The sequence below is a fragment of the Heterocephalus glaber genome, unplaced genomic scaffold (genome assembly GCF_053883595.1).
Source record: "Heterocephalus glaber isolate CG9 unplaced genomic scaffold, H.glaber_assembly_v1.0 deba00001066, whole genome shotgun sequence".
Lineage (NCBI taxonomy): Eukaryota > Metazoa > Chordata > Mammalia > Rodentia > Bathyergidae > Heterocephalus > Heterocephalus glaber.
In genome coordinates, this window is record NW_028258186.1 from 805,166 (window position 1) to 818,948 (window position 13,783).

The 13,783-nt window shown below is 39.3% G+C and overlaps 1 protein-coding gene across 12 annotated transcripts in view; it reads left to right on the top strand.

Annotated features, from left to right (window-relative positions):
* The window catches only part of Mtmr1 (myotubularin related protein 1), a 70,165-nt gene that overhangs the window by 14,579 nt on the left and 41,803 nt on the right, over positions 1–13,783 (top strand). Inside the window, exons 3-5 of one of the 12 annotated variants that reach the window (XM_087209768.1) lie at positions 8,061–8,084; positions 8,630–8,656; positions 10,066–10,119. The exons of 1 other annotated variant lie outside the window; for it this stretch is intronic. In XM_087209768.1, coding sequence (XP_087065894.1) covers positions 8,061–8,084; positions 8,630–8,656; positions 10,066–10,119 — 105 coding nt within the window. The remainder of the gene's footprint in view (positions 1–8,060; positions 8,085–8,629; positions 8,657–10,065; positions 10,120–13,783) is intronic. 10 more of the 12 variants (XM_013069027.3, XM_021251649.2, XM_087209771.1 and 7 more) reach the window with 10 other exon arrangements.

Genomic DNA, 13,783 nt, shown 5'->3' on the forward strand with positions numbered 1-13,783 from the left:
GAAAGGAAACAATCATGGAAGGAAGAACAGCAAAAAATCCTCATAAAACTAATAAGTGAGTTTAGCACTGGATAGAAGATAAATATACAAAAATCAGTTTTATTTCTGTGTACTAGCAACGCATGAAAACCAAAATTAATACACTATCCTTTACATTAGCACCATAGAAACAAAATATTTATGTATAAGTCTAATAGAACATGAATAAGACTGGTATACTGAAAACTACCAAAAACTGAAGAAAAAAATCAAAAGAAAATCTAAATTATGAGACATACTATGTTCATGTATTTGGACAATCAACTTAGTAAAGATGTCACCTCCCCAAATTGATATATGGGTCAGCACAGTTCCTATCAAAATCCTACAAAGATATTTTTGTAGATGGAGACAAAGATTATTCTAACATTTATATAGAAAGGCAATAGAACTAAAATAGCTGAAACAATTTTGAAGAATGAAGAGGGAGTAATCAGTCTACATGGTTTAAAGACATTTTATAGCTATAGTAATCACGACTATATGGCAGGACTTTAGACACAGACTAATGGCACTGAACAGAAATTGACCCGATTTCTTTAAAAACAAAGACTCAAGCAATTCAGTGTAGGAAAGATAGTCTTTTCAACAGATGCTGCTTGAGTAATTGGACTTCTGTAAGCAGAAACCAAAAAAGAAGTTTGATTGAAGTTACACATCTACAAAAATTAACTCATGCAGTTATAAAAATGCAAAACTTTTAGAAGAAAAATCTCGAGGAACCTGAGCCAGACAAAGATTTTTTTAGATTTGATACTAAAAGTACAATTTATAAAAGTAAAAACTGATTAAAAAATCTTTTAAAAACTTGCTCTGAAAAATCCTGTTAAGAGGATGAAAAGACAAGTTGCAGGGCAGGAGAGAATCTTTGCAAACTTCATATCTGGCAAAGGACTAGTATCTAGAATATATAAAGAAAACTCAAAACCTAACTAAAAAATCAAACCATCCATTTAGGAAGTAGAGAAAAGACATTACACCAATGAGACTATATGGATGGCGGATAAGCACATGAGATGATAATCAACATCATTGGCCAATACGGGAATGCAAATCAGAACCATAATGAAATATTTCATACCTATCAGAATGACTAGAATTAAAAAAGAAACGACAGCAAAACACCAAAGACTAGCAAGGATGTGGAGAAGTTGAATCATTCATCCACTGTTGGTGAGTGTATAAAATGATAGTGCTACTCCAGAAAACAGTGACAGTTAAAAAACAGCATACAGGTACCATGTGACCCAACAATTGTGTTCTGGGCATTTGTTCCAGAGAAATGAAATCTTACGCTCATATAGAAACCTATACATGACTGTAACAGCTACAAACTGGAAGCAACCCAGGTCTTCAACGGGTGTTAATCTGTGGCACATCCATGCTGTGGAATGTTATTCAAGAATAAAAGGAAAGAAATGTTGATGCACACAGAAACTTGGGTGGATTTTAAGGGACTTACATTGAGTTTAAAACGCTGAAACCAAAGGCGTGAATACTGCAGTGTTACAGAAATGGGGATAGATTAATGGTTGCCAGGGTCTTAGAAGATGGGTAGGGGCAAAAGTAGGCATCCCTGCGATGAAACTGTTCCGTATCTTGATGGTGCCCTTGTCAATATCCTGGTTCTGATACTGCACCACAGTTTTGTAATAAGTTACCACGGAGGAAATTGGGTGACTGGTACATGAAATCTGTTTTATTTATCACAATTGCAAATGAATCTACACATCTCAAAATTGAAAGTTTCATTTTAAAAAGTCAAGATTTTTATACATTGCTGAATGGTTTTATACTGCATGTAAAATAAATTTTGATTAGTATTTGTAACTCATGTCAGAAGTATTACTTAAATGAAAAATAGTTACGTTAGGCTGGGGATTTAGCTCAGTGGTTCCACTGCCTGCCTTGCAAGTGCAAGGACCCGAGTTTGATCCCTGGTACCAAAAAGAAAAATAGTTATGTTAATAAAGATATTAATGGTGGTACATGCCTGTAATTGCAGCACTCTGGGAGGGTGAGACAGGAGGATTGCAAGTTCAAGCACTGGTTGGGCAAGTTAGTTAGCATGACCCTGTCTCAAAATAAAAAATTAAAAGGGCTTGGGGATATACCTCAGTGTGAAGGCTGTGGGTTCAATCCCCAGTACTGAGAACAAATTAGAATTTAATTAAAGAAAAACAGTTTTCTTTCATTAGTTCAATTACAACTGTACTTATTCCTTTTGTAAGTGGAAATTGGGCTGCATACTTCAGTCATGATTGAATTGAACACCTTACCACGTTTCCGGAAGGGCTTCTCTGAGAGGTTTTCAGTCAGGGTTGCACCAAGTCTAGGAAGCAAGGTTCAGGCGCAGCTAACTTTGCAGAAACCGGGGTGTATTTTAATGACCTTGTTGAAGAGTGCATAGGGAGGATTGTTTGACTAATTGAGATTTTTATTGGCCTGTCCTTGGCCTCGGACTCAGGCCAGCTGGTAAATGCTCACTTCTAGTGATGGAGGCTTCAACAAATGTGCTCAGTTTTAGAAAAAAAAAAAATCTCCTGACCTAACAGTTCAAACCTCTTCTTTAAAACTCATTTTGTAGCAATCTGGTTGCTAAAGCAAAATTATTTTATCTATAGACTTTATATCTATGGCAGAAAACAGTGATGTTTTTACTCCAGTTTTACAATCTGTTCTTGAAAAGTGTCAGAGGCATAAGCTCAAAGATAATGATATTTGACTTCCAGTTGTGTCAATGTGATTTATCCAAAAGATTATAAAATTTGGAGTGTCAGCCCTTTTTACCTTGAGCCCCAGCTCTGTAACTGTTTAGCTGCTAACAAGTTACTTAACCTTGTTGAGCCTCAGTGTCCTCATTGGCAGAGGTTGAAGGTGTTAAATGGGGCACCATGTATAAAACACAAATGCCCATTGTGGTACTCTGCTGCTCTCTACAAGTTTCTATGTGTCAAAACATACAAGAGAGGCCTGTTTGGTAAACACGAATCCACTTCTAGAAATGACATGAGCAGTTGTTCTATGCAAGGAGTGGGGCCCAGCTGGGCTGCATGGAGTTCAATCAGACCCAGAGATGCAAAATTATGGGCCGAGCTGAATGGTGTTGCAGAGGAAGGGGCACAGCAGGGCATTCTGAAAGTTAAGATTTGGGGGTCTTTATCATCACCCTCAAGAAGGTGAAGCTCTTTTGCAAATGGGAAAGGGACCAAGAGACTGAGGGAGGGGGTTGGAGAGGGGTGTAAAAAGAATGAAGATGTACCACATATATGTACTGACTCCCCATGAGGAACGAAATCATGTACTACAAACATGTATTAATAAAAATAAAACTTTAAAAGTAAACAAAACAATTTTTTAAAAGGGCAACCAATTTAGGTGGGACTGTGTTGAAGTCAAGAACACTAGCACTAAAGCCAGCCAGCGTGGGTTTGAATCCTGACTCCTGTTCTAGCTCTGTGGCCCAGGGCAAGTTACCTCACCTGTCACTGCCTCAATTTCTGCATTTGTCACATGGGTGGCTGGGAGGGTTGGTATAACACATGTAAAACATTTACAGCAACTCCTGGCATAGCGTAAACTTTCAACAACTGCTCATTCTATTTGCGTACTAGCCCTGGCTGCATTTGAAATCCTTTGGAGAGAATTTCATGCTGTGGGAGGCATAGGGGAGTCAGCTACTACCTATGAAAACAGCTATTACGACAGGAGCCAAGCAGATTTAGACCAGTCAGCGTTATGAACTTATCACAGCTGCCTTGAGGGCCTGGCCTAGTTGTGCGACAACAGTGGACTGCCTTATCCGTTGACCAGAGGTAGACACACTAGAGGCAACCCTGGACAGCTGTGCCCTCTCCCAGGACAGGGCTCACACAAGATGGGAGAGCAGCCTGTACCTTGAGTCTCCCTAGCACACAGATTCCAGAGGGCCGATGTGGAGTGATCTCCCAGAGTGAGAGGGCCACAGAAGCCTTTGCTTCTGCTTGGGATTGCCTGGGAGGATGACACAGCAGTGATGGTAAACCTTTTAGAGCTTTCAATGATAACAAACATCCCGCTGCGGCACGCGTGCCATAGGTTCACCACCTCTGACGTAGAGGGAAGCCTAGCTCAGAGTGAGGCTCACCACAACACAAGCTTCATATTCATCTCAACTGGGTGGCTTTTTCTTGATTTAGCAAGAGCCATTTAGAGTGTGGTAAATTTTTAGTTCACTTTTGGATGGTATGCCGGCTTTGTTGAGTAGATTAAGAAGATCACTGTTACCTTTGTTGCACCTTCTCGAGGGTTCTTGGCATGTGTAAGAGCCTAGGGAAGGATGTGGGGGTATAATTTGGAGCAGCTGAGAATCATCAGCTAAAGAAGCCTTATCCCACTTGGTTCAATTAGTTGGCTTGACCCTCCCAACAAGCATGGGGCTGGTCCAAGGACTTGTCGCCAGCAAGCAAGTGGGGGACAGGGTTCCATTCTAGAGCTTCTTTACTGCTGTGCCCGTTTGCCTCCCTAAGCCTTGATTTGGGAGATGTTTTCTGAAAGCTTTTAATGAGGCTTACATAATCCTGCTGCCAGGATTACAGGACTAGTCAGGGCCTTGCATTTGTCCCACAGGCTCCCCTCGTTTTATGTGTGGAAACAGAGGCCCGGAAGGCAGGCACTGGGCAGCCCCCAGGCCTACCAACTCAAAAGCACCACCTTCCCTTGATTTTGTCAGAAGCGGATTAAAGAAGAAAGTGAACTTCGTTGTGTGCCTGAAATGGCTTATTTTGGGGAGGGGCCAGAGAGAAGCACAACTTACTCCCCTCCTATCAAGAATACTGAGGATTCCATTGCAATACGCAGATATGTGGTTTAAATGCTGATTATTGTCCTACCCCTTTCCAAGCCTTCAAGTTTTTCTCCTTTCCACAGGGAGTTAGAGATCTTCCAGGTGTGAGGCTCGACTGCACTACTTGGTTCTGCAGTGGACATTATTTCCACAGAGAAATGATTGTAAATGGTACCTTTTTAGTTTTCAACTTTTACTATCAATTTACAGAGAAAGGATTAGAACCTCGTAGTTCGAGAACAGATGAGGAAATAATATGCCATGGTGGCTGGGCGTGGTGGCATGCACCTGTAATCCCAGTCTTCGAGGGCTAAGGCAGGGAGATTGCCATGAATTTGAGGCCAGCCTGGGATACATAGTGAGTGCAAGGCCACTCTGACCTATGTTAGCAGGACCCTGTCTCAAAAAAAGAAAGAGAGAGAGAGAGGAAGGAAGGAAGGAAGGAAGGAAGGAAGGAAGGAAGGAAGGAAGGAAGAAAGGCCATGCTGGAGCAAGGATCAGAGAGCAAGGGGAAGTGAAGTGGTAGGAGGGGGTGAAGGTGGATTCTTCAGCAAACTGGGAGCTGAGGGAAATCCTTTGTCAGGATTTTTGAGGAGTCAAAGCAGGGTTTACATGTGTTTATTATAGAGAGCCCCATGCTGAGGCGGAACAACAGAGTTGTTAAGGAAACAAATCTGGATCAGACTACCAGGATTGAAATAGTAGCTCTACACCTTAAAGTTGACCAGATTTCTTAAATGTGTCTTAGTTTTCTCATTCAAAAATGGGACTAGTAATAGTTTTATCTGACAGGGTTATTCTAAGGATAAAATGAGTTAATGTGTATAAAGTGCCTAGAGGAGCAATGGGAACAGAAAAGTCCTGAACATTGTTTATGATGCAGCTGCTGCTAATGGAAAACAGAACTAAAAATTAAACTTGAAGTCAGCAGAGATTGGAAAGAGGAGATAGTTGTTTGAGAAAGTTTATTTTTTCATCTTGTAAAATGAGAGGTCAGTAAACACTTTAAAATTGACAAATGAAGAAATAGAGGCAGAGCTATATTTATAGTGATGGAGGCAATCCGCAGAATTAAAAATAGGTCTAGTTAAGTGTGGTTGTTGCTGGGGAATGAAGCTCTGGGAAGGGAGCTTTCTATTTTGAGGTTTTTATTACCATAAACATATATTTTATTTATTCATTGCCTACTTTTTGAGGTATAGTTAACAAGCAGTAAACTTCAGATATTGAAGGCCTTTAGATGGGTGTAGAGTAACTCTGTAGAGTAACTCTGACTGCTGATCACGACTATGACCCTCTTCAGCTGGAAGTAGCCAGAACGGTCTTCGCCCTTTGCCCCTCACAGCAGTTAGGGGTACTTCTTCAGAGGGGTAAATATTGCAGACAGGTAAGTTGATTAGATAGCTTGTAGGCAGTCAGACAGGACCAGCCCATGAGGAGCCAACATGGAGGAGAGTGAAGACACATTCACTGAAGGTCAGCACTGTAAAAGGAGAGAAACTACCACAGCCGCGTAGGATGAATAGCAGTGATTGATATTGTAAACAGGTATCAATCACCTGGGGGGGGGGGCAAGGTCTTAACCCAGCCTCTCCAGGAAATATCCCTGACTCCCACCCTTACTGAAAATCCTTGTACGTTTGCTACATGACTTGCTCCCCCATTTAATCAATATTACCTGGGTGACTGTGCTTGTAATCTTATTGGTTGGTCATGGTTTTGTCCCACCTCATGCCCACCTTGTAAATTTCCATTATATCTTATAGTTTTGTCCCACTTTGTACCCGCCTCACCACATGGCTTTGCTGTATAAAACATCCTTGAAAAGTGGGGTGGGCAGGCATCCCACTTTCCGGTCCCCCTTCTTTCTCTCTTAGGCAGAAGTTTCTCCCAATAAATTTTTCCTACTCTTAAAAAAAAAACAAGCAGTAAACTTCATATATTTAAACTATACAACTTGGCAAGTTTTCACATATGTACATACTCAGGAACCCATCACCGCAGTTGAGGCACACATGCACCTTCTCTCCTCCCCCCAAAGCCACACTGAATCTTGTTATTAAGTAGTCTTACAATTTGGTAGCTACGGGCTTTAATTCTTCTTGGGGTACAGCGTCACTTAATCTAGAATACCTTTTTGACTTCATAATGAAGCATCCATGTTTTTTGAAGTCTTTATAATAATGTGATTTTTACATCCCTCCTGAGTAAAACCATAAAGCTAATTAAGAACCAATGGTGATTGTCTTTTTTGATGATGTGTTTTTCATAAAACACCCAGTGGTTAGATGCTAGAATTGCCGACTTTGTAGTGGGGCAGAGACAATTAAGATCCTCCCCAGGCAGTTAAAAAACTGTTTGCTTTTCAAAATTTCCACCCATTTGCAAGCTGTTTCCTCTGACCAGGGCTTTCTGAATGTGTAGGCTTCATGTTCAATTAGGATTCACAGGCCACAGCACAAGGATAATATTGCTGAAATCAGTGTTGCAGTTGAATACAGCAGGTCTTCCCTTTGCGTCAGGGACCAGCCACTACTTCCTGTCCAGAGCTTCACTTAGCCATCCATATCCATTGGTCCACGACTAGGGAGCAGCACCGTGTTCGCGGTGGGGTGGCCACTTGGAGTTTAATTCTGGAGTCCCAAGTATGATTGAAAATACAATTCCAATGGAAATCAGGTTAAGCTTTGTGATCACCTCAGTTTTATGATACTGTTCATTAACACTATGGCTGAACTGTGCTCTGGGTCCAGTGTGGGGGTTTCTGTGGTTTTTGTTCTGTTTTTGTGGGCGGATTTGGAACCATAACTGCCTTTTTTATATCATTGTTTCTATGTAGAAAAGGAATTCAGATTGGAAACAGAAGCACAAACGAACTTTTCAAACATCCTGTTCAGGATAGCTTGTAACAGCACTTGACAGAAGGGTTGTTTCTAAAATAACATAGTTTGTCCTAGCCTAAGTGTGATGCATTTCTCCAAATCATGGACTTCCCTGAAAATCACAGGTCACTTGTGTTAGGATTGATTTTATATTGAATGAAACTTCGAGGACAAATGTGTTAGGATTGATCTTGTTGGTTTTATTTAGAGGATTATGATGTTTCTTAGGGAATGGGCTATTGAAATTAATGGCATCTTTCACAGGTCGATAGTAACATGTCCATGATGATGATGTTCTGTATTTTAACTAACAGGTTTTCAGGAGGCCTGATATAAGGGTAAGGATGTTCGGCTTTCAGCAGATGGACCTCCTACTTGTGTGTGTCTGTGCTTTATGAAACAGTCTATTTAGTGTTCTTTACCTTCTCACTGATTTTTATGAGTCAGATCAATTTGCTTTGCTGTATCATAGCTTTAAGTGTTCACTAGAAACGCTTTATTTGTTACAGTGTTTTCATGTGCAGTAAAAGCCAGTGTGCTGAGGGCAGGATGCTAAACTTGTTATGAGTGTGCACTGCTGACTTGCCTTGTACCACATGCCTCCTGCCCAAATGCGTTGTAAGTCTAGGCCTGCAGAAGCCTCTTTTAACCTAGCTTCCCATGTGATTCATGCAGGAGAATTTAGCAACCACAAAAAGTTCTCAGTTGTCTATCCTATCTAAGATTTTGGGTCATGTTTGCACTGCATGTTTAATACAAAAAGCAGAAGTTCTAATCTTGAAAAAAAATTAGCAAAATTAGCCCCAGTTAGTATTTTTGGAAATACTGATATAGTGGACTATAGCTTATATTTTCCTCATGATTTTCCTTCCCTTTATTTCAGAATATTCATAAAGCAAGACAAAGATTGGTAATGTGCATGCATTTAACTCTTAGTATTGGACATGGAAAATTAACCTGTTTTCATTAGACGAAAACAATGTAGATTTTGACAGTATACTTTAATGACTTGTTTAAAATTTTTAATCTTATTGAAGCCAGTGAAATAGTACAAAAATAACCAAGTTAAAGTCAAATTCTTGTTTTTTTACTTGGTTTACCTTTTACTCTTGTTTCACCACGTTTTCTTTTGCTTGCGGTAATCATTTTTTCATTGATTCACATTGTTTGGCTTTAGACTTGCATGGACTTTGAAATGCTGTACTTTTGTACATTCATTTTTCTGTTTTAAAGATTTTAATGATTCCATTTGTTTTCCTTGTATTTAAAAATGGAATTTAAAAACTGCATTTGAAATTGCACTGCCTTGAAAGCTATCCCAAAGTGATGATAAAATAAAAAAAAAACGCATCAAGTATTTATTGTACTCTATAGACAAAAATGAAAGGTGGGAAACAGTAAATTCCTTTAAAATTTTGCTTCTTCATTAATTACCTTTTAAAGAAATGCAGTCATTGGAACCAAAGTTTTATGAAGTAAAAATATATGCTAAATTTTAATATTTCAGCCTCGGATTTGATACAACTTTGTAAAGGTATTATAATTTGAAATCTTCAATGTTCATATTTATACCACCTGCCAAACTAAAAGTCTAGCTTTTAGAGTTTCCAAAACTAAATGATTCTGTAAAGAAATTAAGTGTACCTTTAAAGGGATTGGTAAAACTTAAAGGATGTATGAATATTTAGTGCTTTGAAGCCAGTTGTCAGTACTGCAGTTAAAATATTTAATATGATACTGATTTGTAAATCATAGTACTTAGCAATAAGAAACATTCACAAATATATGTATATGTAAAATCTTCAGCATGTGATATGTGCATGCATGCAGTGGCACTGACCCTGGGCAACATAATGGTCTCTCAGAGTATATGAATACTTACTGTGTCTAAGATACATGTCTGTGAACTGCCTTTGTATTTTGGCTTGACTTTGCCCTTTACCTGGTTTCTGTGATATGCTTTATTTTCTATGAATACATCATATGCCTGTTATTTTGTTTCTTTGCTGTATGTTATAGTGTTGCTTGATTTTAAAAAGTGCATTCTTCGAAACTCATGTTTGTTTGGTTTTCATTTTTCTACCCCAACACAAACACAAAATAGATATTCCATTTTAGACTGAGGATGCTATAGATGGCCTACACATTATTTCCTTAACTCCAGGGGGCAAATGTGATTTGCAAAGCCGTGAAAGGTGTATCAACTTTTACATGCTTACTGTCTCCTTACAGAACAAATTCTGTCCTTTCACCTGTCTGTTTGCATGTATTTCTTTCCCCTCTCTGCCTTTTCTTGTCCATGCACCTGGTGCTGTGCAGGAGATACAGGAGGAACACAATGGCTACCCTTCTGAAGCTGAAGCTGATCAGGTGGCAAGTTCTACATGTTCATCTGTTTGTAGCTGCAGATTGTATATCTAGAAGTCATCTCATACTAGATCTCTAGACGATAAGCAGAGTTTTTCAGATGCTTTTACTACTACAGTAGTGCTCTCTTGTCCAAATCTGGTAGATTCCATTGTGACATTATTTGCAAAAATTGGTTTATCCAACATATTGTCAACTAGAAATGTGTTCCTCTGTGCTCCTTGGTTTCCCCCGATAGAGTTATAAATGAGGTTGGTAACCTTCTGTCACCGTGGGATTCTGAAGTGCCTTTACATGTGTGTCAGGGGTACACCTTGAGAGCGTGGACTTTGCTTATTGAGATATGTATGGTCAGTGCTCAGCATAGTACCCAGTACTTTATACGTATTTGTGGAATGAGTCCATATTTTTTATATTAATCTGAACACAGTATCATTCCTATTTGATGGTGCACTCTTTACTCAGTACCCCTGGATCCTCTGTGGAGTCCCACAGCCACAGTGCTTTCTTTCCCTGCTGCTGGTAGGGAAACTTAAGAGGCAAGCAGCTCCAGGGATTCATGGCAAGCCCCAGGTGCTCGGTTGTGCCTTTGCCCTTATCACCCAGCCCTGCCTCCATTGGTGACCCCAAGAAAGAACGCAATTTGCAGACCACTGCTTTGGGCATGTGGTTGTTATATATACTGCCTGTCTAGAAGCTTAGATTCAGGCTGAGGATGAAAGTAAAGGAGAGGCCAGGGTCACCTGAGTGGGCTTAAGCCCTCAGGGACAAAGTCAACTGCTTTGGGCATGTGGCTGTTATATATACTGCCTGTCTAGAAGCTTAGATTCAGGCTGAGGATGAAAGTAAAGGAGAGGCCAGGGTCACCTGGGTGGGCTTAAGCTCTCAGGGACAAAGTCAGGGGGCTGGAGACCTTAACTGGATTTGCAGGGCCACAGGAACAGGCTTGAGATGAGATCTTCAGAGAGAATTCCTCAGTTGGGCAACATTGGACAAAGGCACCAAGAGGAAAAGGGTGTGTTTATGAGATCAAATTTATTCTAGCCTTAGAATGTGCTGGATAAATCAAGGGTCAAATCATGTCCTGTGCAACCTGGTAGTTGCAATAAAAGCTTAATATAAGTGTGAATTTTATCTCCTAACACCAGCTTAATAAAGGAAATCTACTGTATTCACCACTCCGCCCAAGCCTTTAAAAACTGTTTTTTTGAGTTCCTATGCTCAAGCTAAATGTTCTTTTTCCAAATGAACCTCCCTCCTATGGGGAAATCTGAAGCAATGGGGTCATTTCTTTTATTCTGATTGTTGCTTTTTCATCATTTACAAAAGCATGTCCCAGATTTAATTATCACAAGCAAGGGGTTTGTCTCTGTGTTTTTCCAACACTGTCATGACTCATAAATGCACAGGTGTATCCTGCCACACTTGATGGAACTATGGGAAGAGAAAAGAAACACTTGATCCTCAGCCTGGATCTTGAGAGCCTTGTGCATTCTTGAAATGGTCCCAGTCACTGCTGTCTCCTACCTGCAATGTTTCATTAGCTGGTCCTGGGTTTAGGACTTTAAAGTGTTCCATGGGGCTTCTGGCTTAATAGGAATCTTCCCCAGCTCAAGATTCTGTTGATTAGAGCAGCTTGCTTTCTTAAATGTGTTTGAAAATAATCTATCCTCATTTATTTTTAAATATAAGTTAAAGAACAATTTAGCGTAGTGAGTTCAAAGCCAGCCTGAACTACACAGAGGAAAAAAAAGAATTTAGGTCTGTATATAACATATACCACATAATAACATATACCATATAATATATAATGTTGGGCCATGAAAATATGCTTCAACAGTGGAACATTTGAAGTAACTCAAAACTCTGACATTAATTAAAACAGCTTTCTCACTTTGCAACTAGCTATAATTAGTCACTAATCTAGGCACTAAAGCAGACTTTCACATTAAGGCTTCTTTTAAGATTGGTGATCTTTTAGTGTTTCTAAAACCAGACCTTTAAAAGTATATGCAATATATTGGTTTATGCTTTATTGCATAAAAGCTATATTTCCAAATCAGATGTGAGTATAAAAATGAATTTATAAATGGTTCTTTATATCCTCTTTAATGTGTTAATTCTTTAAATTTTTTGGCTGAAAAAAGTCTTAACCCAATCTAGTAAAAATTCAAATTGAATAAATTGTTGGGAGGTAATAATAAATCCTAATATATATTACCTTAACTATACATCTTTTGTTAAGGAGAAAGATGAACCATGTTGTTTTGTGCCCTCCCAGTAGAATAGATGTATCCTGATCAACATTTGGCATTGAATTTACTATTTATATTTTGACATTTTTCTTTATTGATTTTATAAAATTTTATGACACTAATATGTATAATGTTTCTAAATTGGTTTTTAAGTCCTTTTAATAAAACATAATGAAATATACTTATAACTATGAAAAATAATCACCGTTATTTTGATTTGGATCATAAAAGATATCCATTTTCAAATATTTTGCTTTACAAAATGATACTGAATACTTAGTGTCATCCAGCCTGTTTTTCCCTGAACACTAGTAGCCTCCTGGTGTTGACAGATATTCTTTGGATAAGCAGTCCCTGATCAAATATTGTAGGTATGAGACTTGCATTATACTCTAGCGCCCTCTTGCTGGTTCCATGTACATTAACACACTAAAGACAGCTCACTTTAAAAAACAAAAACAGGAGCGGGGATTTAGCTCAGGGGTGCCGCCTGCCTCAAAAGCACAAGGTCCTGTTCGATCCCCAGTACCAAAAAAACCCCCCAAAATCCCGCAAGCCAGCCTAACTTACCAGTTTAACCCTGAATTTCTCAAACTTTTTAAAGAACTATTCACATCTCTTGGGAAATTAGTGAAACACAGCTTGGTAATTTCTGGGGTTTTGATCACGTTACTCTTATTCATGACACATTATGTCAGATATCCCAAAGAGAAAGAGACCGGTTTCCTTGGTAGCATCTCACAGGGTGACAGTACCTTGGAATAGGCCTGGAGTTCAGACTCAGTCCCTAGCTTTGCCATTCAAGAACACCAGTTTCGGACCTTTCCTGACTTATCTGGCACTCTCCAACTGAGGATACAAGAGACTTGCTACTGGGCTGTAATGACAGTCTGGTCATTTAGAAATGTGGGCACACAGCGTGCCAGCTGTCCAAGGCATCCTTCTCTTAGTATCACTGTAGCCTGGAAACCTAGTAAGTCATTAGCAGTTTTCTTGGTGAGTGTGAAATTAGTTCAAAAGTGAATTGGCTTGAGAGCTATCTGATGAACATACTTTGTTCCACAGTAGAAACGAATAGAGGTTAGCATCTCTTACCCAAAATGCTTAGGACCACAAGTATTTCAGACTTTAGCTTTTTTTCCAGATTTTTGGAATATTTACATGTATACAATGAAATATCTTGGGGGATGGGACCCCAGTTTAAGCATGAAATCTATTTTTGTTTGGTGTACACCTTGTACACACAGCCTGAAGGAAATTTTATACAGTGGTCTTAGTGTTTCCACTTTTACCCATCACATGAGTTCAGGTGTAGAAATTTCCACTGTGGCATCATGTCAGTGCTCAAAAGGTTTTTTATTTTTGGAGCATTTCAGATTGGGGATTCGGGGACTAGGGATGTCCACCCACTCTTA